General features: G+C 41.5%; 1 protein-coding gene across 14 annotated transcripts in view; it reads right to left on the bottom strand.

Moving 5' to 3' along the window:
* Positions 1 to 27,406, bottom strand: part of STIL (STIL centriolar assembly protein) — an 81,463-nt gene that overhangs the window by 39,422 nt on the left and 14,635 nt on the right. For 6 of the 14 annotated variants that reach the window (XM_063656533.1, XM_063656543.1, XM_054488867.2 and 3 more), the window contains exons 2-9: positions 22,255 to 22,782; positions 18,530 to 18,616; positions 13,086 to 13,193; positions 10,426 to 10,538; positions 9,773 to 9,960; positions 8,109 to 8,356; positions 3,947 to 4,030; positions 1,662 to 1,748 (exon numbers count right to left, since the gene is read on the bottom strand). In XM_063656533.1, coding sequence (XP_063512603.1) covers positions 1,662 to 1,748; positions 3,947 to 4,030; positions 8,109 to 8,356; positions 9,773 to 9,960; positions 10,426 to 10,538; positions 13,086 to 13,193; positions 18,530 to 18,573 — 872 coding nt within the window. In that variant the 5' untranslated portion in view covers positions 18,574 to 18,616; positions 22,255 to 22,782. Of the gene's footprint in view, positions 1 to 1,661; positions 1,749 to 3,946; positions 4,031 to 8,108; positions 8,357 to 9,772; positions 9,961 to 10,425; positions 10,539 to 13,085; positions 13,194 to 18,529; positions 18,617 to 22,065; positions 22,166 to 22,254; positions 22,783 to 27,406 lie in introns of all 14 variants that reach the window. The other 8 variants (XM_054488884.2, XM_054488893.2, XM_063656578.1 and 5 more) reach the window with 3 other exon arrangements.

Here is a 27,406-nt window from a genome sequence, read left to right as displayed (position 1 = left end):
GATCCACCCGCCTTGGCCTCCTGAAGTGTTGGGATTACAGATGTGAGCCACCATGTCTGGCCTATTTTATTTTTTTAAGACGGTCTGTGTTGTTCAGGCTGGAGTACAGTGGCACAATCATGGCTCACTTCAGCCTGAACTCCTGGGCTCAAGCGATCTTCCCATATCAGCCTCCTGCTGGGACTACAGGCATGTGTCATTACACCCAGCTAACTTGTTTTTTTTTTTTTTTTTGGTAGAGACAGAGTCTTGCTATGGTACCCAGGCTGGTCTGGAACTCCTGGCCTCAAGCGATCCTCCTGCCTCAGCCTCCCAAAGTCCCAAAGTGCTGGGATTACAGACATGAGACACCATGCCTGGTCTGGGGACCTTTATTTTGTTTACTCTGATCCCCAGTATTGTGAACATAATAGATATAATAGGTGCTCAATAAATAAATAAATAAATATTTCTTTCACAGTGTTAGTGCAGGTAGAGAAAAAGGCACTCTTGTGTACTGCTGGAAAAATTATAAATTGGTGCAGTCTTTTTGAAGGGCAATTTGGCAATATCTACCAAATTTTAAATTACATACTCTTTGGCCTAGAAAAAAACACTTTTAGAAACTTATCCTACAAATATACTAGCATATGCACATGAAGATGTATGCATAAAATGTTCAGTCTACCACTACCTGCAAGACAAAAGGGCCAGTTTTTAAAATACAGTATGTATTATATACTCTTCAGTTGTAAAATATGTATACTAAATCTGTATATGCCAAGATGTAATGATCTCCAAGGTATAATTTATACAAAAAAAAGCAACATAAAGAAAAGAAAGGATGCTATGGTTTAATTTTTACAGGCCAGGAAAAGGTGATACTTGTCTATGTTGAATATTGAAATATTGACTATTTCAGGAAGGAAGCACAAGATATCACTTTACAGTGATTGCCTCTGAGAATGGGGTCTAGGGAAATGGGGAGGAAGAGAGATCTACTTTTATTGTAGATATTTACATATGTCAGTTTATTACTATGTGCTTGTACTGCCTTTTCAATATAGTTTAAGTCCTTTACAGCCACCCAAGGTAGATAAAAATAGACCTTCTCATTTAATAGATAAAGAAGGTGAGAGACAAATACTGACAAAGATGTCAGTATTTGTCTCTCACCTTCATCTATTAAATGAGTTGAGGTTAAAAGTAAAGTTTCCCTAACTATTAATTCCAATGTTTAGGCTTCAGTTTCAGGAAGAAATTAAAAATCTTGTCTCAAGTATTTCTTTGTGTATTAGTAGTAACACTGTGTAACTTAATAAAACACCTGTAAGGTAACAAATCCAAACTCATTTGCAGTCATTTCACTGAAAGTTAACCTCCTTAATTACAAAATAGGATGCTACAGTAGACAATCTCTACAGTTTTTTTCCACCCCTAAAAGGTTTGTGTTCTGTGGTTAGGCAAGTGAATTCCTTGGTATTTCCAGGTATACTGCAACCTCATCTTTTTTAAATCTGATTTTATTCTCATTTAATATAACGTTTGTTTTTTCTTAATGTACGTGTTTATTTACAAGTATTGTAAAAGGTTAAGGCATTACATGAATTTTAAATGGGACCATAAACTATGAATGGGGGAAAGGATCGAAATAAAGTACTACAGAATAAAATATCACTTGCCTTTCTCGAACAGAAGAATTGAATATGTATCGCAAACAGCAAGCCCATACCTGAGGACTATAGATATGTATAATTCCAGACAGCCAACTAAAAGAAAAAGATAGAAATTAAAAACCATAGTCACTTACATATATAGCATAATTTACATTCTTCCTAAGATAATAAAGTAGACGTATGGCTTTTATCAGCCATACATTAAAGAGCCTTACTAATAAGAAATCTAAAAACGTGCTGATAATTAAGAGAAGAATATATAGACATTTGTATCTATGTAACTATATTGATATATATAGACAGACATATAGATATATATCGAGAGAGAGAGAAAGACAGAGAGCAAGCACATGTATCTCTGTCCTCTTTTACCTGAGATGTGGGGAAGAAAATGGTTAACAGAGACGAAAGCAGTATGCTAGAATGAATTAGCTTGGACTAGAAAGAATGGGCTGAGGTAGTACAGACTAGTTTGCAGCCTAAAACTACTTCACAGAGTTGCTGAGGATTAAATGTTGTAATATATACAGGTAGTCAGAAACAGAAGGCCCTTAATATTTACTTAGGCATCAACAATCCATTGCCTACATTAGGACTGTAGCAAACTATAAGTAGATTTCGTGGTCCAGAGAACATTTGCGCATTCTCATTCACTTTGCATGTGCCATTCTCTTACATGGGTTCCCTTCCCCATCAATCTTCCCTTCTACTATCTAAACAATTGAAAGTCTAGCTCAAGTTTGTCTTCTCTAGGAAAATGCTCCCCATCATATATTTCTTACAAATACTAAGTGTTCACTTTCCATACTGGTCATTTTATCGTAAATCATATACTTTATTTTTCTGTGTATGAATATTTGAATGTTTTATCACCTCACTTTGATTTTAAATTCTTTAAGAAGCTTTAAACCTCAACACATTATCAAGCATAACACTGTATATAATAAGTACTCAATACTGAATGAATATAAATTTCTAAATATTCTGTCTAAATATCATTAACTCAGATGGCTTGAGCCCAGGAGTTCCAGACCAGCCTGGGCAACATGGCGAAAGCCCGCCTCTACAAAATATACAAACCCTAGACAGGCGTGGTGGCTGGTGCCTTTGTCCTAGCTATTCAGGAGGCTGAGGTGGGAGGATCACCTGAACCCCAGAGATTGAGGCTGCAGTGAGCCATGATTGTGCCACTGCACTCCAGCCTGTGTGACAAAGTGAGACCCTGTCTCAAAACATGCATACATATATAAAAAAATTAAACACATAAATATCATTAATTACTACTCTAAAGAGAAGGCCATTAACACTAAAGGAGATTTCTGCAAGATTGCCTGACAGTGGATTTTAAATGGTATTATTATGAGCCCTGAGTTCTTTAGGGTGACTTAAGGATGAGTGGTAGTGAGAGAATACTGAAGAAACGGGCTCTAAGGCCTCACCTTCAACTAGGAGAAGTCAACTTATATTTTTATTTTTTTTTGAGATGGAGTTTCACTCTTGTTGCCCAAGCTGGAGTGCAATGGCGCAATCTCAGCTCACTGCAACCTCCACCTCCCGGGTTCAAGTGATTCTCCTGCCTCAGCCTCCCGAGTAGCTGGGATTACAGGCACGCACCACCATGCCTGGCTAATTTTTTGTATTTTTAGTAGAAACGGGGTTTCACTGTGTTATCCAGGCTGGCCTTGAACTCCTGACCTCAGGTGACCCGCCCACCTTAGCCTCCAAAAGTGCTGGGATTACAGGCATGAGCCACTGCGCCTGGCCATAGAATTAAACTTTTATCTGTTTTATATGTTAGAGTTCTTCCTAAGATTGGGCAAAATCTGGCTGAGCACGATGGTTCACACCTGTAATCCAAGCACTTTGGGAGGCTGAGGCAGGTAAATCACTTGAGGCCATAGGTTTGAGACGAGCCTGGCCAACATGGTAAAACCCCGTCTCTACTAAAAAACCAAAAATTAGCCAGGCATGGTGATACACGCCTGTAATCCCAGCTACTTAGGAGGGTGAGGCACGAGAATCACTTGAACCTGGGGGATGGAGATTGCAGTGAGCCGAGATCTCTCCACTGCACTCCAGTCTGGGCACAGAGCAAGACTCCATCTGAAAAAAAAGATTGGGTAAAATCTTATTTTAGCTGATGCTACTAGTAAAATAAGAAAAATTGACAACCACTTATCTTTGTGGCTTTATAAAATGATCTAAATATTTATAGTACAACTGAGTCCATGCTTATCATATACATTTGAACATTTGGCTGATAAGGTTTTCATAAATAATGTAATACTTACATTCCCACCAATGGTAGAGAATAAACCTTGGGATCAGATTCCAACAAAAGTAACAATTTGCGTGTTTCATCCATGGTAAGATATCTAAACAGAAGACATTCATGTGAAAATAACTGAAATTATGTACTTTTTACCTACAAGACATAATCTAAATGCTGAAGCATACTTTAGAAAGGGGAGATAATTCAAATGAACATTGTCTTGCACACACAAAAGAAACAGAAACTTTTTACTGACTCAGTAAAAAGACTCTGGGGTAAGAGGAAGAGATTAAAGAGATTTAATACCTTAAAACTTCCATCTATCAATTAAAAGACATTGAAGATTATACACCTTTTTTAAAAGTTTTGTTCTATAACTTTACTTACAATTTACTTTAATCAAGAGCATTAACATTAAGATAGGCAGTTTCAGAACCAAATAGGTTTCCTTGGAAGAACTGAATTCCCTATTACTGGAAAATGTTCATGTATCCAAGTGATTTGACAAGACTGCAACAGATGTGACTTCTAAGTGAAGGAGACTGAATTAGGAGAGGTATAATCAACCTGCCATGTGCCATATTCCTCCAACCACTATCAAAGGACTTTGGAACCATCATAAAACCCAAAAGCTCACTCTTTCCTAAAAGGACATTATACTATATTTATATTTTATTATATTTTTTATTGACAGCAAGTTATAAGAATACAAAAAACCAAAGTAGAATTGTTAATTTTATTGTTATGTCTTTCTTCGAAAACAATGCCATTAGTGGGCCAGGCATGGTGGCTCATGCTTACTGTAATCCCAGCACTTTGGGAGGCCGAGGTGGGCAGATCACTTGAGGTGAGGAGTTCGAGACCAGCACGGCCAACATGGCAAAACCCCATCTCTACTGAAAATACAAAAAAAAAATTAGCCAGGCATTGTGGCACATGCCTGTAATCCCAGCTACTCGGGAGGCTGAGGCAGGAGAATGAATCACTTGAACCCAGGAAGTGGAGGTTGCAGTGAGCCAAGATCGCACCACTGCAGTTCAGCCTGGGCGACAGAGTGAGACTCCGTCTCAAAAACACAAAACAAAAACAATGCCATTAGTGATATAAAGCCTTGGTAGTACCACTGATGATATATTTTATTGCTCTAATAACACTAAAACACAAAGACAATACATTTGTCAGGTCTTGTGACAAGAATATTAAGCCTGAGTTGGTGTAAGATTTACATTATCAACAATGACACAGCTGCTTTGAAAGTTCTCCCTCATGTCTTGCCCATCTGATAAATTTCTACTCCTTAAAAGAATTAGTTCAGGCTGGCCGGGCCCAGTGGCTCACGCCTGTAATCCCAACACTTTGGAAGGCTGAGGCGGGTGGATCATGAGGTCAGGAGTTCAAGACAAGCCTGGCCAAGATGGTGAAACCCCATCTCTACTAAAAATACAAAAATTAGCCAGGCATGGTGGTGGGCGCCTGTAATCCCAGCTACTTGGGAGGCTGAGGCAGGAGAATCACTTGAACCCAGGAGGTGGAGGTTGCTGCAGTGAGTTGAGATCGTGCCACTGCACTCCAGCCTGGCAACAGAGCGAGACTCCATCTCAAAAAAAAAAAAAAAAAGAATTAGTTCAGGCTTTCCATGATTTCCCCAGGCATTTTGGACATCCCTCCCCCTACTTTCCCAGCACTGTATATAAACCTCCATTACAACACATCATGTTTACATGTCAACATATTCAATAGATAGTAACTATAGTTTTTAATCTATTTATTTCCAATGTCTAACATAATACCTATTCCGTAATGGGCCCTAGTAAATATTAGGGTATATAAAGGGCAAATGTCAAATTTTTTTTTTAATGATGGGGTCTCACTACATTGTCCTAGCTGGAGAGCAGTGGCTATTCACAGGCACAATTGTAGCTTACTGCAGCCTTGAAATCCTAAGCTCAAGCCATCCTCCTGCCTCACTCTCCCAAGCAGCTGGGATTACAGGTGTGTGTCAATGCACCTGGCATGGCAAATGTCACCAATTTAATAGATGATTCTAGATAGGAAATAGCAAGCAGAATAGGTGATTGACAGAATTCTGAACATCCTGGTTATTACCAGCATGCCCGCCCAGCAGTCACAGATGGATAATTCCAAGAAAGGTAAATTCATGCTATACAAGTAAATGGGCATGGGTACTAAGGAAAACAAATTAATTTTTTTGTTAATTTAAACAAAAAATCCCATGCTCCACTTGAGAAGTACTTTATTAATTAAGAAAATTAAATGTTTCATTTAACTCAAACAATTTTTGCTCACTTTTGACCACTCCATGATTTTGGAATATACCAACAATTTTTCCTTTGGGCCACTCCAATCAGAAAGCACAGCTCTGGTCAGAATCTGGTTCTGAAGAGGTATTTTTAGAGAATAAGACTTGGAATTGAGTGTACTTCGGCAAACATTTTTAGATTGAAAGGCCTAACAGGAACTAGGGTGGAGTCACTGGGAAAGGAAGCCAGAAGTGTAATACTTGGAGCAGTCTCTGGTCAAACTTTAAAGTAGAGTAGTTACATTGTCTAACCTAGTTTTGTAGATAATAGATAAAGAAAATAGATGAAGATTCAGGGAAGCAGCCTTGCTGAAGATTAGAAAGCATGCATTTTGGCTTATATTTCCTAAGAAATTAAGAGTGGAGATAGGAAGCTGGAGAGGATTCTACTCCAGCTCTGTGAGGAAACTCCACCCTCAAGTAGTTGGCAATTTGGTAAGCAAGAGTACTGTAACTTTTTATTTAATTATCTCCTTTCTCTATCTGGAATGCTCATTATTCACAGTTAAAACCGCATACTATAAATAAATTCTCTAGCCTCCCTTGGGTTCATAATTTGTCAGGTTATAGTTAAGAAAAAAAAAAGGCCTAAAACCTAAATAAAATACAAAGAATAATACAGAATATACAATATAGAACATAATTTCTCCTTACATTTTCAAATAATAAATTATCAACCAATTTTTTGTTTGTTTGTTTTTTGGTTTTTTTGAGACAGAGTCTCGCTCTGCCGCCCACACTGAAGTGCAATGGTGTGATCTCAGCTCACTACAACCTCCGCCTCCCAGGTTCAGGCAATTCTCCTGCCTCAGCCTCCTCAGTAGCTGGGATTACAGGCACGCGCCACCATGCCCGGCTTTTTTGTTTGTTTGTTATTTTTAGTAGAGATGGAGTTTCACCATGTTGGTGAGGCTAGTCTTGAACTCTGACCTCGTGATCCGCCCGCCTCGGCCTCCAATTTTAATATAATTTTTACCACCAACTTTTTTTTTTTTTTTTTTAGAACTGAGGTCTCTGGGGCTGGGCATGGTGGCTCACCCCTGTAATCTCAGCACTTTGGGAGGCTGAGGCAGGAGGATCACCTGAGGTCTGGAGTTCAAGTCCAGCCTGGCCAACATGGTGAAACCTCATCTCTACTAAAAATACAAAAATTAGCCAGTGTAGTGGCATGCACCTGTAATCACAGCTACTCAGGAGGCTGAGGTGGGAGGATCACTTGAACCATGGAAGTGGAGGTTACAGTGAGCCAAGATCCCACCACTGCACTCCAGTCTGGGTGACAGAACAAGACACCATCTCAAAAAAAGAACTGAGTTATCCAGACATTATACTTTATGGCCACTCAGTTTTGCCTTTTTTTTTTTTTTTTTTGAAACGGAGTCTCTGTTGCCCAGGCTAGAGTGCAGTGGTACGATCTCAGCTCATTGCAACCTCCACCTCCCAGGTTCAAGTGATCCTCCTGCCTCAACCTCTCGAGTAACTGGGACTACAGGCATGCACCACCACGCTCAGCTAATTTTTATATTTTTAGTAGAGACGGGGTTTCACCATGTTGGCCAGACTGATCTTGAACTCCTGACCTCAGGTGATCCGCCCGCCTGGGCCTCCCAAAGTACTGGGATTACAGGTGTGAGCCACTGTGCCAGGTCCTACCACCAATTTTCTGTGGGTGGTGGCATAATTTAAAGAAAACTTCATATTCAACAAAAATAAACCATTTCATTTTTTACTTTCCCTGGTTATTAACCAAGCCACCATGTCTCTGGCATATAAACTGACTGCACAATTCTTTCACATTACATGGACATTCTGAAAATATACTCATGCAACTAATGTTGAGATTAATGTATCTTTTACTTACCCATATTTATAAATCCCTTGAACTTGAGAAATATTCAGATTACTGCTCAAGTTTCTTGCCAGAGCTGTTGGAATAATGGGGATGGGCTTCACAGGTGTGCATTTAAAGTTATTTGCTAGAGTTACTGCTGCCCAATGCAAGTCAAATTCCACACTGTCCAAACTCTCCCTGGAAGTGATATGAACTCTTAGGGAAAGCAGCTTACCACAGTCCAAGGAATCTTTGCTACATATATGGCACTGTAGAGCCTGAGAAATCAATATTAAATAATTATTTTAAAACTTTGAAATGTGCCCATATCTCCAAAGTTTATTTTATACTGATACATATACATATATAATATCTTGCACTAATAAAATTAAATGAGTTCTGATTTACAACATTTCAATTCTCATTTATTCCATGTGACCAAAAGATTATGTGAATAATTATATCAAAGCAAGTAAGATTTACTGTCCCAAGCTCCACTACACATTTTCAATGTAGATTATCATAGCAGCACTTCAGTCTTATTGGGGAGTCACCCCCAATAAATATTTACTACATGGGAAAAAATGGACATAAAATAATTCTTTTTTTTTTCTTGAGAAGGAGTCTTGTTCTTTTTGCCCAGGCTGGAGTGCAGTGGCGCAATCCCAGCTCACCACAAACTCCACCTCCCAGTTCAAGCAATTCTCCTGCCTCAGCCTCCCAAGTAGCTGGGATTACAGGTGTATGCCACCACACCCAGCTAAATTTTTATATTTTTAGTAGAGACAAGGTTTTACCATGTTGGCCAGGCTGGTCTTGAACTCCTCCTGATCAGCCCGCCTCAGCCTCTCAAAGTGCTGGGATTACAGGCGTGAGCCACCGTGCCTGGCCTCATAAAATAATTCTGATTGAGCCTCAGAGAATCTAAAGTCCATTCCTCTTTGATTCCTTTCTTGTTACCACAAATTGTCAAGTTAGTTCTCCCTCTGTATTTGCCCATGCCCACTGTGTCCTTCCTAGTTTCACTGCTACCATTGTACTATAGGCTAATACATCCCTCTGTAATACACACCCGCCCAACTTCTACAATGGCTACTCTCTCTAACTTCGGTCAGCCTACCCTATCAGATTAATTATTTCTGATTTGACAGTGTTTTCTTTTTTCAGGAACCTTCAATTACTACATGGCCCATATGACAAAGTTCAAATTCGTTAGGGTGGCAGACAAGGCTCTTCTTTCTTGAGACAGGGTCTTGCTCCCACCAAGGCTGGAGTGCAGTGGTGTGATCACGGCTCAACCTCCCGGGCTCCAGCAATCCACCTGCCTCAGCCTCCCAAAGTGTTAGGATTACAGACAGGAGCCACCGCGCCCAGCCAAGCCTCTCTATAATCTGACCAAATTAATACTCCAGTCTGACTGCCCACAAATTCAGCAAAAATGTATACCCTAAACACTACCCTAAGTACATCTTGAACTTTCTTATCTCGGTTACACTGCTTCTTCTGAAAGGCTACTCATATCGCTTACCTAGAGTTTTTGCCCTCAGAAACACATTTAGTTGGAGTTTAGGTTCATGATAATTCAATCAAATTATTGTGAATAATTCTCAAATACAGTTTTACTAAAATACAGCATACTAAACATAGTTTGATTCTTGTGTTGAATTAACTATCAAGTTGTCAATGAATCGCACCTTTAAAGCTGAACTGAAGTCATCTACACTGTGAACTATCATTTCTCTTGAACAAAGTTCTTGAGTATGAACTTTGCATGGAATCAAAAAGTCCCCAGGAAGAGAAGCAGTAGGGGTTATTTCTAGGCATTCAGGTACTTCTCGACCAGGATCAAAGCGATCTACTGTCAATGTTACACCTTCTTCATCTGTAGAACAAAAATAACAGCTATTATATAGCATACTAATTAAAAACATAAAATCAACCAAGCAAGACTACATTATAGCAAAGCACTTTGTTCATACCAATAGTACACTAAACTCTTAAATACTAAACTAAACTCTTATAAACGTATGCTAAAGTCTTACTTGCTTATATATATTGATCCATCTGACCAGATAGTGAACTCTGTAATTAACAGTTTTACTCATCTTCATATCCTTTAATTAGCAAAGAAAATTAGCACAAAGCAAATACAATAGTTGGCCGAATCGATAAATTCTATTGCAGTCATACAAGTCATTTTAAAAAATGTTTTCTTGTACTGATGGAGTCTTCCTATGTTATGCAAGCTGGTCTTAAACTCCTAGGTTCAAGTGATCCTCCCACTCTAGCCTCCCAACGTTCTGGGATTACAGGAGTGAGCACTGGTCCATTTTTAAAAGTGTATTACCTTCGTCTACTGTCAGAGAACCAAGTAAAAAGCATGACGAATTTTTTTTATTCTGCTTAGCATGACGATAAGCAAGTCGGATGGTCTTTTCAGTCACCACAAGCTTTGGATTTCTGAAAAACAACAAGTCTTTTACAAATATGGTAGACCTCATTTCTTAAAAAAAACCCTCCTGCCATAAAATGCTGTCTAAATTATAACACACATTTTAAAAAATGTACAGAAAGATCATTGTCAGGAAATCCCAGGGTCAAAGGCAGGGGATAGGGAGGGCCACTTGGAAACTAGAATGGCAATAAACAGACACTGAAACTATAGTTGTTCTCCAGGCATTTTGTTAACTTTATGAACCTCAGCATGTAGGTCTCCTGTTTTTGTAAGTAAATTTTGATTGAAATAGTCACATCTATTTCTTTACATACTGTGTATGGGCTTCAGATATAATTAGCATTACAGTAGTGCCCCCTATCTCTGGGAGACATGTTCCAGACCCCCAGTGGATGTCTGAAACCGCAGATAGTAACAAATCCTATATATACTATGTTTCTTCCTATACATACATATCTATGATAAAGTTTAATTTATAAATTAGGCACAGTAAGTGATTAACAAGAATAATTAATAATAGAATAATTTTAACAGTATACTGTAAAAAAGTTGTGTGAATATAGTCTGTCTCTCAAAATACCTTATTGTATTATACTGTGGGTAACTGAAACCATGGAAAGTGAAACCATGTATAAAGGGGGGAAACTACTGTATTGAATACCAAATATAGTATGATTTAAATGTTTTAAAAAATGTAAAAGGAAAACCAAAATATAAGCCAGGAATAAGATACTATGAAAAAAGACCAGGCAAATTTGAATTAAAAAACCATACAGAACTTAAAGAAATAAAAAATATAATTTGTAAAAATTCAATAAGTTATATAATTAACTGGGTATAGGTACACAAATGTTTATTGTTATTCTATTAACTATGCATATATACTATAAGTATCCTTTCATATATATGGTACACCGCCACATTTAAAAAACCTAAATGAGGGCTGGGAGTGGTGGCACACGCCTGTAATCCCAGCACTTTGGGAGGCTGAGGCAGGTGGATCACCTGAGGTCAGGAGTTCGTGACCAGCCTGACTAACATGGTGAAACCCCATCTCTACTAAATACAAAAAAATTAGCCAGGCGTAGTGGCGCATGCCTGTAATTCGAGCTACTTGGGAGGTTGAGACAGGAGAATCACTTGTACGTGGGAGGCGGACGTTGCAGTGAGCCGACATCATGCCATTGCACTCCAGCCTGGACAACAAGAGCAAAACTCCTCTCAAAAAAAAAACAACCAAACTTAAATGAACAGGTTAGATGGCAGCTAAGCACAGCTAAAGAGAAAATAAGCAGACTTGAAAAACAAAGGAAACTGCTCAAAATGTACAGAAAGACAACAACAACAACAAAAAACAGGACTAACCATTATTTAGTTGAACTTCCATAAGACTCTCCCTATTTTTGTCAATGATACCACCCTTCTCTGCCAACTAGTGTTGAACCTTAATACTTTCTGACTTGTATCTTTCCTTCAGTTCCTCTATTCAGTCAATCATCAAATACCACAAATTATTTATTCAAAACACCTTGTTTCATTCTTTCCTCTTGATCTGAATACAGCTACATTGCTCTAAGTCCTTATAATGTATAATAGATGCCATTTATGAAATACTTTCTATTCCAGGCACTGTGACAATTGCTTTACAGAGTCTTATTTAACCCCTACAAGAGAACTGTGAAACTGGTATTATTATAGTCATTTTATAAATAAGGAAACTGATCCTTGGCTACTTTACTGAGGTTGCATAAATAAGTACTAGAATCAGGATTTGATTCCCTAGGCAGTCTGCTCCAGTTACTGGACCGTTTTTTTTTTCTTATTTTGTTTTTTTTTACTTTGTATTTTAATTTTTTATTGAGACAAGGTCTCACTTTGTTGCCCAGGCTGGTTTCAAACTCCTGACTTCAAGCAATCCTCCTGCCTCAACCTCCCAAAGTGCTGGGGTTACAGGTGTGAGCCACCGCACCCAGCCCAGTTATAGCACCTTAAACCATTACAATATACACCTGTGTGATTACAGAAAAGCATCTTGAAGCTAGGCTGACTCAAGGCTCTCCCCACCATAATCTATCCTTCTTAGAATACTACTTTTAACAAGTAATTCTTATGTACAAAACCTCAATAGATCTATTTTCTATTACTTTACACCTAAACTTTCTTGTCTTTCTGTCAAGGTCCTGGATGTAACCACAAGATTTTATATTCCTTCTAATCTGATCCACTCAAAAACTGGTTCAGACTTTTCAATGTTCTACAAAGACACCATGCTGACATAATAAAAAGCACTTTCAGTTTTTATTATATTTCACCTCTTTTGAATTCCTACAATATGCAGAATTTGCAGAAAACTGGGAAGATAAGATTATCTCTCAAAAGTACAAGGAACAGATGTTAAGAAGCAGCAGAAGGAAAATTTTGCCTGAGGGGAGCTTCTAAAAGAAAAGTAAAGAAAAATGAATAATTGGTCATAGTAATCAACTTTGCCTTATACATCTTTCTATTACTCTTGTTTATACTGGTTTGATTTGAAAAGAAGAAACATGTTATACCTATAGTAACTGAGATGTAAGTAGATGAAATCTCCAGTTGGCGTTGGGTTCCAAAGTGCACATTTTGATGGAGGAAAGTAGAAAGGTACCATCCTGCTTGAAGGAAACCTTTTGAAAAAACAACGTAACATTAAAGCACAAGGAATAGCAAACTTGGTAGACATTTGCTAGGAAACAACTAACTATCCTTAAGGTGATGGTATTTTCAGACTACTTTTGTAATTTTCAAAGTTTATATATATATATATATATATATATATATATATATATATATTTTTTTTTTTTTTTTTTTGAGACAAAGTCTCACTCCATCACCCAGGCTGGAGCGCAGTGGCGTGATCTCAGCTCACTGCAACCTCTACCTCCCAGGTTCAAGCAATTCCCCTGCCTGAGCTTCCTGAGTAGCTGAGATTACAGGAGTGCGCCACCACACCCGGCTACTTTTTGTATTTTTAGTAGAGACGGGGTTTCGCCATGTGGGCCAAGCTGGTCTCGAACTCCTGACCTCAAGTCATCCACCTGCCTCAGCCTCCCAAAGTGCTAGGATTACAGGCATTAGCCACTGTGCCTGGCCAAAAAATACTTTTTTATTTTTTGAGACGGATTCTCACTCTGTCACCCAGGCTGGAGTGCTGTGGTGCAATCTCGGCTTACTGCAACCTCTGCCTTCCAGGTTGAAGCGATTCTCCAGCCTCAGCCTCCCAAGTAGCTGGGACTACAGGCGCATACCACCATGCCTGGCTAATTTTTTGTATTTTTAGTAGAGACAGGGTTTCACCGTTAGTCGGGATGGTCTCGATCTCCTGACCTCATGATCAGCCCGCCTCAGCCTCTCAAAGTGCTGGGATTACAGGCGTGAGCCACCATGCCCGGCCTTTTTTTTTTGTTTTTCAGACGGAGTCTTACCCTGTTGCCCAGGCTGGAGTGCAATGGCGTGATCTCAGCTCACTGCAACCTCCACCTCTGGGTTCAAGTGATCCTCCCACCTCAGCCTCCTGAGTAGCTAGGATTACAGGCGTCTGCCACCACACGCAGGTAATTTTTTGTATCTTTAGTAGAGACGGGGTTTCACCATGTTGGCCAAGCTAGTCTCAAACTCCTGACCTCATGATCCACCCGCCTCAGCCTCCCAAAGTGCTGGGATTACAGGCGTAAGCCACCGCGCCCGGCCCAAAAAATACTTTTTAAAAAAGAAAATTCACTTGTAACTCTACTACCAGGAGAATAGGCGCTCAAAATTTGGCTTATTTGTCCTTTTTTATCTATGCATATGTAAATTTATATATACACAAGCTTTTAAAAAAGAACAAGACAATCCTACAAAATCGCTTTTAAGTAACAGAAAAATGAGTATAAATCATAAATTTACATTTAAATTTAAACTAAAATCTTTCTTTTCTTTTCTTTCTTTTTTTTTTTTTTTTTAAAAGAGCAGGGCCTTGCTCTGTTGCCCAAGCTGGAGTGCAGGGGCTCAGTCATAGCTCACTGCAGCCTTAAACTCCTGGGCTCAAGGGAGCCTCTCAAGCAGCTAGGACCACAAATGTGCACCACCACATGAGGTTTACTTTTGTATTTTTTGTAGACACAGGGTCCCACTATGTTCCCCAGGCTGGTCTTGAACTCATGGTTTCAAGCAATCTTCCCACCTTGTCCTCCCAAAGCACTGGGATTATAGGCATGAGCCATGGCTCCTGGCCTAAAATCTGTCTTTCTGAACTGATTTCCAGATAATTGTTAGATAATACCCAACAGTTATGAAAAGCAAAAAAACTTAATAAATTCTTAATTATTTTCCAGTGTTTCCAAATTTGGTATTTTGGAATAACAAAATACAGCACAAGTTTAATTATTGAAGCATCAAAAGGACATAATTATAAATAATTTCTCAGCAAAGATGCCAGGGGCAGTGTAAAGCAAGGTTTCAATATTAAATCATATAGGGTACCATCAAAAACTTTTCATTTTACATGAGTGTATAACACGAGAAAACCACAATAAGAAAAAGACCACTAACGGGGCCAGGCCCGCTGGCTCACACCTATGTCAGCACTTTGGGAGGCCAAGGCGGGCGGATCACTTGAGGCCAGGAGTTCAAGACCAGCCTGGCCAACATGGGGAAACCCCGTCTCTACTAAAAGTACAAAATTAGCCAGGTGTGGTGCCACGCGCCTCTAGTCCCAGCTAGTTGGGAGGCTGAGGCATGAGAATCAGTTGAACCCAGGGGGAAGAGGTTTCAGTGAGCCAAGATCATGCCATCCCACTACAGCTTGGGTGACAAGAGCGAAACTCCATCTCAAAAACAAACAAACAAACAAACAAAAAATTAGCTGGACTTGGTGGCACACGCCTGTAATCCCAGTTACTCAGGAGGCTGAGGCATGAGAATTGCTTGAATCAGGGCAGCGAAGGTTGCAGTGAGTTGAGACCGCACCGCAGCATTCCAGCCTGAGTGACAGAGTGAGACTCTGTCTTGTTGCGGGAAGTCAGGGACCCCAAACGGAGGGACTGGCCAAAGCCATGACAGAAGAACGTGGATTGTGAAGATTTTATGGACATTTATTAGTTCCCCAAATTAATACTTTTCTAATTTCTTATGCCTGTCTTTACTGCAATCTCTAAACATAAATTGTAACGATTTCATGGACACTTATCACTTCCCCAATCAATACCCTTGTGATTTCCTATGCCTGTCTTTGCTTTAATCTCTTAATCCTGTCAGCCGAGAAGGATGTATATCGTCTCAGGACCCTGTAATAATTGCGTTAACTACAGAAATTGTACAGCATGTGTGTTTGAACAATATGAAATGTGGGTACCCTGAAAAAAGAACAGGATAATAGCAATTGTTCAGGGAATAAGAGAGATAACCTTAAACTCTGACCGCCGGTGAGCCGGGCAGAACAGAGCCATATTTCTCTTCTTTTAAAAGCAAATGGGAGAAATATCGCCGAATTCTTTTTCTCAGCATGGAATGTCCCTGAGAAAGAAAATGTGCACCTAGGGGTAGGTCTCTGAACTGGCCCCCCCGGGGCGTACCTGTCTCTTATGGTCGAGATTGCAGAGATGAAATAAACTCCAGTCTCCCATAGCGCTCCCAGGCATATTAGGAAGAGGAAATTCTCACCTAATAAATTTTAGTCAGACCGGTTCATCTCAAAACCCTGTCTCTCGATAAGATGTTATCAATGACAGTGGTGCCCAAAACTTCATTAGCAATTTTAATTTCACCTCAGTCCTGTGGTCCTGTGATCTCGCCCTGCCTCCACTTGCCTTGTGATATTCTATTACCCTGTTAAGTACTTGATGTCTGTCACCCACACCTATTCGTATACTCCCTCCCCTTTTGAAACTCCCTAATAAAAACTTGCTGGTTTTTGTGGCTTGTGGGGCATCACAGATCCTACCAACGTGTGATGTCTCCCCCGGAAGCCCAGCTTTAAAATTTCTCTCTTTTGTACTCTGTCCTTTTATTTCTCAAGCCAGCTGATGCTTAGGAAAATAGAAAAGAACCTACGTGATTATCGGGGCAGGTCCCCTGATACTGTCCCAAAAAACAAAAAAAAGAAAAAAGAAAAAGACAATGGAAGAAAAAAAAGAATAAATTCCTGTCATTTGCAACAACATGGTTAGAACTGGAGATCACCATGTTAAGTGAAATAAGCCAGGAACAGAAATACAAACTTCACATGTTTTTGCTTATTTGTGGGATCTAAAAATCAAAACAATGGAACTCATGGACACAGAGAGTAGAAGGATGGTTACCAGAGGCTGGGAAGAGTAGTAGGGGTTGGGTGAGAAGTAGACACAGTTAATGGGTTTAAAAAAAAAAAAACAGAAAGAATGATTCAGACCTATTATTTGATAGCACAGCAGGGTGACTATAGTCAATAACAACCTAAAAGTAATAAATAATAACATTTAAAAATAATTAGGCTGGGCACAGTGGCTCACACCTATAATCCTAGCACTTTGGGAGGCTAAGGTGGGCAGATCACTTGAGGTCAGGATTTCAAGACCAGCCTGGCCAACATGGTGAAACCCCGTCTCTACTAAAAATACAGAAGTTAGCTGGGCATGGTGGTGCACGCCTGTAATCCCAGCTACTCGAGTGGCTGAGACACGAGAATCATTTGAACCCAGGAAGCAGAGATTGCAGTGAGCCGAGATGGCGCCACTGCCCTCCAACATGGGTGACAAAGTGAGACTCTGTCTCCAAAAAAATAAAAATAAAAATAAAAATAATTAAAAGTGTACAGCTGGATTGTCTCTAACACAAAAGATAAATGCTTAAGGGGATGGATACCCTATTTCCCATATGTGATTATTACACATTGCATGCCTTATAAAAATATGTCATATACCCCATAAATACATACACCATGTACCCACAAAAATTTAAATTTTTTAAATTAAAAACAGAATACGCTGAACTTGTTACACAACTGTACCCTTCTAAGAATAGAAGACAAAATTTTTCTGTCAACATGGGGTTTCCCCATGTTGCCCAGGCTGATTTTGAACTCCTGAGCTCAAGCGATCTGCCCACCTCAGCCTCCCAAAGTGCTACGATTACAGGCATGAGCCACCTTGCCCACCGACAAATTTTCAAATAAGAGATGGCAGGGGGGTAGAACACAAGGGCCAAAATTAAAGCAAAAGGAATATGATAGCCTCCTTGGGTCATGTTTCCCATTATCTTCATTAAGAACATCTGGCACAAAGAAAGACATTACAGAGAATAAAGGCGACCCATGAATGCAATTCTAGTTTGGAAGAAAAAAAAATTCACACGTCAGCATTAACTGTTGTTCCTTAGGGGAAAAAAGAGCAATAAATGATCCAAAGAGCCAAACAATACAAGCTGATTTGCCCAGTCCCCATAGTAACGACAGACTGAGAAAAATGGAAGACAGGTGGCAAGCTCCTACTTCACATGACAAAGGCTTAGGAACATCTGAGGAAACTTGGTATACCTAATGTGAAATTATTCCCATCAAGGAATTAGTATTTGTAAGAGGGAAGGAACCCAACCACTTTCCCACTTTTCTAGAAAGTAAACAAACACCGATGTAATTTTTAGCCTCCTAAGTTCAGGTACTATTTCCCATCAATATAGATCTATGTTATGAAAATAATTGAAGGAGGGATGAAACTAGTATTTACTGAGTGCCTATTACGTACTAGACCCTTTAGTTTAGTAATCTTATTCAACTCCACACAATAATCTTCTGTGAGACAGAGATTACCATCCTCATTTTACAGATAAAGAACTGAGGCTTAGTTAATTAACTTGATCAAGGTCACCCACCTAACAAGTGGTAGAGCTGGGATGTGAACCCAGAATTTCCTGATTCTAAAGATTATATTCTTTTTTCTCTTTCAACCTACCTTCCCAAGTTATGTGAACAGCTGTAAGACAAATATTTGTAAATATACTTCTATACCTGGTATTCATCTGGGGCCGTGCAAAAGGATATATAGGCTCCATGATGTCTGGTGAATGATTTCTTTAATTTCAAATCCTCAGTATCCTAAAGAATTAAAGAGAATATGACTAATGAATGATAAAAACAAAGAAGAAAAATATGATTTAACCACATATTAAAATTACAGGCAAAATTAGATTACTTACATGAAGAATGACTATAGATTAATAAGATTAAATGCTTGTAGATTCTGCCAATCATTTTCATATGTTAGAGTCATTCTGCCAATAAATTACTGTTAATATTTATTCTAGGCGGCAAATCTACCAATATATCTATCCCTTAAGGAAAGCTCGGATTCTGCCCCAAAACCTTTGTATCAACTTAGTGAGCTCGGTAGGGCAGGTAGTATCAAATGTATGAGATTTTGACCAAAATTCTTACAACCCTCATAAAACCATAAAGCAGCAGAAAAAAATGATTTGGGCTAGATATTTATTTGGGGCCTATAATGAAGTCATTAAAGAATCTTCATTGGAAAAAAAACAGTACTGCATGCGTTCCCACAAACTGACTTGTGTCAGTGAAAAATCAGTGTTCTTTTTTTTTGAGACGGAGTCTTGTTCTGTCGCTAGGCTGGAGTGCAGCGGTGCGATCTCAGCTCACTGCAACCTCCGCCTCCCGAGTTCAAGTGATTCTCCTGCCTCAGCCTCCTGAGTAGCTGAGACTACAGGTGCGCACCACCATGCTCAGCTAATTTTTGTATTTTTAGTAGAGATGGGGTTTCACCATGTTGGCCAGGATGGTCTCAATCTCTTGACCTCGTGATCTGCCCACCTTGGCCTCTCAAAGTGCTGGGATTACAGGTGTGAGCCACCACGCCCAGCCCAGTATTCTTTTTTAACTCCACATGCTCTCTCTGGGTACTCTCCTCCACTCCCATTGCTTCTACACCTACTTATCTATAGCAAACTTTTAGCTCCACCTCTCTTCTGAGTTTCAAATCCATTTTCTTTTCTTTCTTTCTTTTTTTTTTTTTTTGAGACAGGGTCTCACTCTAGCCCAGGCTGAAGTAGTACAGTAGTGCAATCTCAGCTCACTGCAACCTCCACCACCTGAGCTCAGGTGATCCTCCCACCTCAGCCTCCTGAATAGCTGGGACCACAGGCATTCATCACTGCACCCGGCTAATTTTTTTGGATTTTTTGTAGAGATGGGGTTTCGTCACGTTGCCCAGGCTGGTCTCGAACTCTTGGACTAAAGCAATCCATCCGCCTTAGCCTCAAAAAGTGCTGGGATTACAGGCATTTGCCACCATGCCCAGATGTTTCAAATCCATATTTCTAACTGCCCACTGGACAGTTCCATCTAAGTATTATTGAAGCAAAACACAGACCTCGTAGTCCTTTCTTTAGAGTTCAGTATGTCCTATATTCTTTCAAGCCTTAGAGTTCTTTAGGTCCTGCACATTCTGTATCAATTCTAGGAAAAAGAAACTGTCTAAGGCCAGGTGTGGGAGCTCATTCCTGTAATCCCACCACTTTGGGAGGCCGAGGTGGGTGGATCACCTGAGGTGAGGAGTTCGAGACCAGCCTGGTCAACATGGTGAAACCCCGTCTCTACTAAAAATACAAAAATTAGCTGGGCATGGTGGTGCACACCTGTAATCCCAGCTAGTCAGGAGGCTGGGGCAGGAGAATCACTTGAACCTGGGAGGCGAGGTTGCAGTAAGCTGAGATCATCCCACTGCACTCCAGCCTGGGCAAGAGAATGAGCCTCTGTCTCACTCTGTGTGAAGCAAGATAAAGGAGAAAAGGATTATTAATCCAGGTGCAGAGATTATTTAGAAGAGACTTTTTAGATAAAGTCAGAGGCTGAAAATCCTACTGAAAATGCTCTTATACCTTGTTCAAGCAGAGAAAAATGTGCTTCTAATAAAATTGACTAGGCCGGGCACGGTAGCTCACACCTGTAATCCCAGCACTTTGGGAGGCCGAGGTGGGTGGATCACGAGGTCAGGAGATCGAGACCATCTTGGCTAACACGGTGAAACCCCGTCTCTACTAAAAATACAAAAAATTAGCAGGGTGTGGTGGCGGGCACATGTAGTGAACCCGGGAGGCGGAGCTTGCAGTGAGTGGAGATTGCGCCACTGCCCTCCAGCCTGGGCGACAGAGCGAGACTCCGTCTCAAAAAAAAAAAAAGGTGACTAAACAGTCCTTCTTAAAAATATCTGGACTTAAAAGGTTTAATGCAGCTTCCACAGAATGCAGGCTTTAAATCCTAAAACCCTTCCTTAGTACTTGGTTGTCATGGATAACAGTATTCACATGGATAACTGTAACTTTACAAAGTATAAAAAGTGCCAATTTTTTCTTCATTAAACAGAAGTGTCTTAAAATGTGCTATTTGTGTTTTATTCCTTTATTCATTTGGGTGAAAAGATGGATAATGTTGATTTCTTATTTTAAAACAATACACATAAGGTAGTTTCATTCTGTCAGTGTTGTACAAGCAATTAAAGGTAATAAAACTAAAACCACACATCTATACCTAGCAAAACATATTCTCAGGTAAAGTCATCATCGTGTACAATAGAAACGTTCAAATCATCCTCACCCCTTCTTCCATATAAATTATCTTTCCATACCCACCACCTTAGTTGCTAACTTCATCAACTCTCACCAGACTTACGGAAAAGTCCCCATAATGCTGCTAGAAGAGTGTTTCCATATAAATCTGATCAAATTATTCTCCTGCTTTAAAAGTCAATGGCTCATGTCAGGGGTGGTGGCTCATGCCTGTAATCCCAGCATTTTGGGAGGCCGAGGCGGGTGGATCACCTGAAGTCAGGAGTTCGAGACCAGCCTGGCCAACATGGTGAAACCCCGTCTCTACTAAAAATACAAAAATCAGCCGAGCGTGGTGGCGTGTGCCTGTAATCCCAGCTACTACGGAGGCTGAGGCAGGAGAATCGCTTGAACCCGGGGGACGGAAGTTGCAGTGAGCCGAGATCACGCCACTTCACTCCAGCCTGGGCCAAAGAGTGAAACTGCGTCTCAAAAATAAAAATAAAAATAAATTTTTTTAAAAAGCCGATGGCTCTTCTTTACATACAGAATAAAGGATCCTCACAATCCAGCCCCACTCTATTATTCCAACCTTAACCCCCCCATCCACTCATCCTACATTCCAGTCAAACTGAACTACTTGCAGTGCCCCGGTTTCAATATCTGCACAAGATGCCCCCCTTAACTTGGAATGCCCTAGTAAACCCCCGCCATCCCTCACAATCCAACTCGAATGTCACTTCCTCTGTGAAACCTTCTCCCAGACACCGTGGCGATGGTACTATACTGTCTGTACTCACACGCATAGCATTCTCGCACTTTGCTGTTTACACCATGAACTTCAAACATTAACTGATCCCTTACTACGTAGCAGAGTGTGAGCCAGAAATTGTGAGGAATGCAAGAGCGAGCATTCAAGGTTTCAGTCCTCAAGAAATTCCCACCGTAAAAACAACTTTAAATGTGCAAACCTCTTTCACATACCTCAGCTCAGATGATACCCAAGGATTTCATGGACTGCTTAATTTCTCCCACTAGCTCCCCTTCTCGTCATCTGCTCCAGGATCCTGGAGGGCAGAACCCACTACAGGGCTTCGAATGTTACCCACCAACCTTCCCAGGGCCCCGCTGCCGCCCCTCAAGGGGGAACCAGGAGCACAAGGCTCCACTTACCGCAACTTCCGCGGAGCTGAGGTCTGTTTGCAGGGTAGGAGCGGGAGCCGGCTCCAGGGAGCGCCACCGCCGACTCCGGCCCCGCCTCTGGGACGTTGGGGTCGCGGGAACTGCGGCGGCAAACACAAGCTCGCGAAACCGAAGGCCGCGCCACGCCTGCTGACTGGTCAGAAACCCCGCCAGTCAGGGAGCGGGGGTGGTGCTAGAGAGACGCGCACGGTCGCCGTTGCGCATTGGTGTGCCAACCAATCAGCGCCCCGCACTGGTTCCGCGCTTGACCAATCCCAAGTCTTCTTGGAGAACTGCGGGCGCCACCGGCGCTCCAGGATCAAGGTTCCGAGGATTTAAACCTTTCATTTCGTCAACGGTTAAGTTCCGGGGCGGGGTAGGCTTTCCGCAAGCGCAATGGAAAGCGCAGTTAGGTAGACGGAGGAGCGAAAGGTAGATGAAGCCGGAAGTGCTCTATAAGACGATCATCGGTCGGCGACTGGAAGCGAACACCTAAAGAACAGTTTCCAAACTCTTTACCTGAAAGCACAAAAGACAAGAAATTAGAGTTATTCCAGTTTCTTACTTTTTAAATTTTTATTCTAAAATTTACGTTTTTAATTTTTCCTTTTTGTGATCACTTATCCTCAACTTCTAGATTTCTTCCAGTTTCTTTCCTAGGAAGCCATCTGTTTTAGTGACATAATTTTTTTTTTTTTTTGAGGTGGAATCTCACTCTGTCGCCCAGGCTGGAGTGCGATGGCGCGATCTCGGCTCACCGCAACCTCGCCTCCCGAGTTCAAGCGATTCTCCTGTCTCAGCCTCCCAATTAGCTGGTATTACAGGCGTCCACCACCCACCACCACGCCCGGCTAATTTTTTTTTTTTTTTTTTTTTTGAGACGGAGGCTCGCTCTGTCGCCCAGGCTGGAGTGCAGTGGCGCGATCTCGGCTCACTGCAAGTTCCGCCTCCTGGGTTCATGCCAGTCTCCTGCCTCAGCCTCCCGAGTAGCTGGGACTACAAGCGCCCACCACGCCCGGCTAATTTTTTGTATTTTTAGTAGAGACGGGGTTTCACCGTGTTAGCCAAGATGGTCTCGATCTCCTGACCTGGTGATACGCCCACCTTGGCCTCCCGAAGTGCTGGGATTACAGGCGTGAGCCACCGCGCCCGGCCTAATTTTTGTATTTTTTAGTAGAGACGGGGTTTCACCACGTTGGCTAGGCTGGTCTCGAACTCTTGACCTCAAGTGATCTACCCGCCTCGGCCTCCCAAAGAGCTGGGATTACAGGCATGAGCCACCAGGCTGGGCCAAAATTTGTATTTATTAATTTATTGATTGATTGAGACGGGGTCTTGCTCTGTCGCCCAGGCTGGAGTGCAGTGACGCTATCTCAGCACACTGCAACTCACTGCACACTGCCTTCCAGGTTCAAGCAATTCTCCTGCCTCAGCCTCCGGAGTAGCTGGGGTTACAGGCAAGCACCACCACGGCCGGCTAGTTTTTGTATTTTTAGTAGAGACCAGGTTTCACCATGTTGGGCACCGGGCTGATCTGGAACTCCTGACCTCAAGTGATCTGCCCACCTTGGCCTCCGAAACTGCTGGGATTACAGGAGTGAGCCACAGCCCCCAGCAAAGTAACATAAAAATTTTAAATTCCCGTTGAGTAGAAGAAAAGAATGTGACTTAAATTTATAAACCATATATGCCTATCTCTACAACTAGCATTGATATTATATATAGTATTGATATTTTATGTATTTATATACAGTCAGCCCTCTATCAGTGGGTTCCATATCCACAGATTCAGCCAACCGCAAATGGAAATATTCGGAGAGGAAAAAAACAAAATAACAACAATAAAAATAATACAAATCCAGTCTGGGCAACATGGCAAAACCCCATCTCTACAAAAAATACAAAAAAATTGCCAGGCATGGTGTCATATGCCTGTAGTCCTACTACTTGGGAGGCTGAGGTGGGAGGATGGCTTGAGCCGGGGAGGCAGAGGTTGCAGTGAACTGAGATTGTGCCATTGCACTCCAGCCTGGGTGACAGATCAAGACCCTGCCTCAAAAATAATAATACAAATAAGACACACATGTTGGGTGCGGTAGCTCCTGCCTGTAATCCCAACACTTTGCAAGGCCGAGATGGGAGGATCGCTTGAGGCCAGGAGTTCAAGACCAGCCTGGGCAATATAGCAGCACCCTGTCTCTACAGAAAATTTAAGAATTAGTGGGGTGTGGTAGTACAGGCCTGTAGCCCTAGCTACTGGGAAGGCTCAGGTGGGAGGAATGCTTGAGCCCAGGAGTTTGAGGCTGCAGTGAGCTATGAGTGTACCACTGCACTCCAGCCTGGGTGACAGAGCGAGACCCTATCTCTGAAATAATTTAATTTAAAACTATAACCACTTTGACTGGGCATGGTGGCTCATGACTGTAATCCCAGCACTTTGGGAGGCTGAGGCGGGTGGATCACCTGAGGTTAGGAATTCAAGACCAGCCTGACCAACATGGAGAAACCCCGTCTCTACTAAAAATACAAAATTAGCCAGGTGTGGTAGCACATGCCTGTAATCCTAGCTACTAGGGAGACTGAGGCAGGAGAATCGCTTGAACCCGGGAGGCGGAGGTTGCGGTGAGCCCTGAGATCGCGCCATTGCACTCCAACCTGGGTGACAAGAGTGAAACTCCATCTCAAAAAAAAAAAAAAAAAAAAACCTATAACTACTTTTTACATAGCATGTACACTGTATTAGGTATTATACAATGTGTTAGGTACTATACAATTAGTTATTATGAGTAGTCTAGAGATGATTTTTTTTTTTGAGACAGGGTCTCACTCTGTCACCACAGACTCAACTTCTGGCCGAAGTGATCCTCCACTTCAGCCTCCCTAGAAACTGAGACTACAGGCACATGCCACCATGCCCAATTAATTTTTGTTTTAAGATGATTTAAAGTATAAGGATGACTGTACATTGGTTATATGCAAACACTATGCCATTTTATATAAAAGACTTGAGTATCTGTGGGCCAAATTTGGTATCCCTGGGGTTCCTGGAACCAATCCCCCATGGATACAGAGGGAAGACTGTTTATATTTTATTAATATTCCTTTGATAATTTATAATTATTTCCACAGCTAATGTGGTAATAGTGCTTTCTCCACCAACAGATATTATTTCTCAGAATAATATCTGATATTATTCTCCTAACAGCCAAAGTAGAGACGTGTTATCCCTATTTAACAAGAGATGAAATGTGTTAAGATCCCACAGCTAGTTAGTGCAGAGACAGGATTTGAAATGTCACTTATTTTGCTCAACACTCCACTTTTGTTAGTTTCCTGAGCAATATGGAAATATCTTAAAGTCTGAGCTGTATTTGTAGGCTGCTGTGGTCAGAATAAGCAGCTACCCTTTTAAGAGAGTGAAAACACTATTCTGAAAAATGTATCAAACTAGCAAACAAATATGTGCTCTAAGACCAGGTGCAGTGGCTCATGCCTGTAATCCCAGCACTTTGGGAGGCTGAAGCGGGTGGATCACCTGAGGTCAGGAGTTCAAGACCAGCCTGACCAACATGGTGAAACACTATCTCTACTAAAAATACAAAAATTAGCTGGGTGTAGTGGTGGGCGCCTGTAATCCCGACTACTAGGGAGGCTGAGGCAGAAGAATCACTTGAATTTGGGAGGCAGACGTTGCAGTGAGCCGAAATCACAACACTGCACTCCAGCCTGGGCAACAGAGTGAGACTACATCTCCAGAAAAAACAAAAAAGAAAGAAAGAAATATGTGCTCTGTAGAGCATCATTCTCTGATTTCCTGAAAAAATTCTTGGCATCTAGGGCGCAAATTTTAAGGGGAATGATGGTCAGTTCCTGAGCTCTAGTGTGAGAACAGGAAGGGCCTCAGACAGCCATGCATGTCTGACAAACTGTTGGCCAGCCCAATAAGGAGCTCCAGAGCAAAGATTGCCCATTACAGGAGTCCCACATTAGGCAGAAATGGCTAGGCCCTAGAATTCTTGCTGTGCCTAATCATTGCCTGAGGCTTCCAAGAAAGAACAAGCACCAAAGCTAAGGCAGATTCCAAAGGCCACAGCAGAGGCTGTCAGGCAACTGCAGTCTTTGCAGCTGACTGGAAAGTTCTTTCTGGAAAGAGATCTAAGTCATTGAGATCATTGACACATCTCAATGACTGCCATTGGGTACATGAAGTGCAAAGGCCCTGAGTTACATGGGAAGCCTTTGGAAGATTTTTTTTTTTTTTTGAAACAGAGTCTCACTCTGGCGCTGGGGCTGAAGTACGGTGGTATGATCTCAGCTCACTGCAATCTACAACTCCTGGGTTCAAGTGATCAACCCTGCCTCAGCCTCCGAGTAGCTGGGATTATAGGCACCCGCCATTACGCCCAGCTCATTTTTTGTATTTTTAGTAGAGACAGGGTTTCACCATGTTGGCCAGGCTGGTCTCAAACTTCTGACCTCGTGATTCGTCTGCCTCGTCCTCCCAAAGTGCTGGGATTACAGGCGTGAGCCACCACCCCCGGCCTGGAAGATTTTATATACAGGACTGACATAATCTGATTTTAGGTTTTTGTTTGTTTTGTTTTGTTTTGTTTTTTGAGATGGAGTCTCGCTCTGTTGCCCAGGCTGGAGTGCAGTGGCACCATCTAGGCTCACTGCAACCTCCGCCTCCCAGGTTCAAGCATTTCTCGTGCCTCAGGCTCCCGAGCAGCTGGGAATACAGGCCCATGCCATCACGCCCAGCTAATTTTTGTGTTTTTGGTAGGGACAGATTTTCACCATATAGGCCCGGCTGGTCTCAAACTCCTGACCTCAGGCAACCCTCCCGCCTCAGCCTCCCAAAGTGCTGGGATTACAGGCGTGAGCCACTGCGCCTGGGTGAGGCTATGATTTTAGGTTTTAAAAGGACAATTGATTGCTATATTGAGAATAGACTGGGGCAAGGGCAGAGATGCAAGGGGACCAGTTAAAAAACTGCTGCAATAACTTAGAAGAGAGATTGATGGTGGCTTGGACCAGAATGGTAGCAATGGAGGTGGTGAGAGGTTATTGTATTCTGGATATATTTTGAAGGAATAATCAATATGATTTGATCCTAGATTGAATTTAGCATGTAAAAGAAAGG

Source organism: Pongo pygmaeus, chromosome 1, assembly GCF_028885625.2.
Source record: "Pongo pygmaeus isolate AG05252 chromosome 1, NHGRI_mPonPyg2-v2.0_pri, whole genome shotgun sequence".
NCBI lineage: Eukaryota > Metazoa > Chordata > Mammalia > Primates > Hominidae > Pongo > Pongo pygmaeus.
Note: the sequence above shows the minus strand (reverse complement) of the source record. Positions and strands in the feature narration are given on the sequence as shown.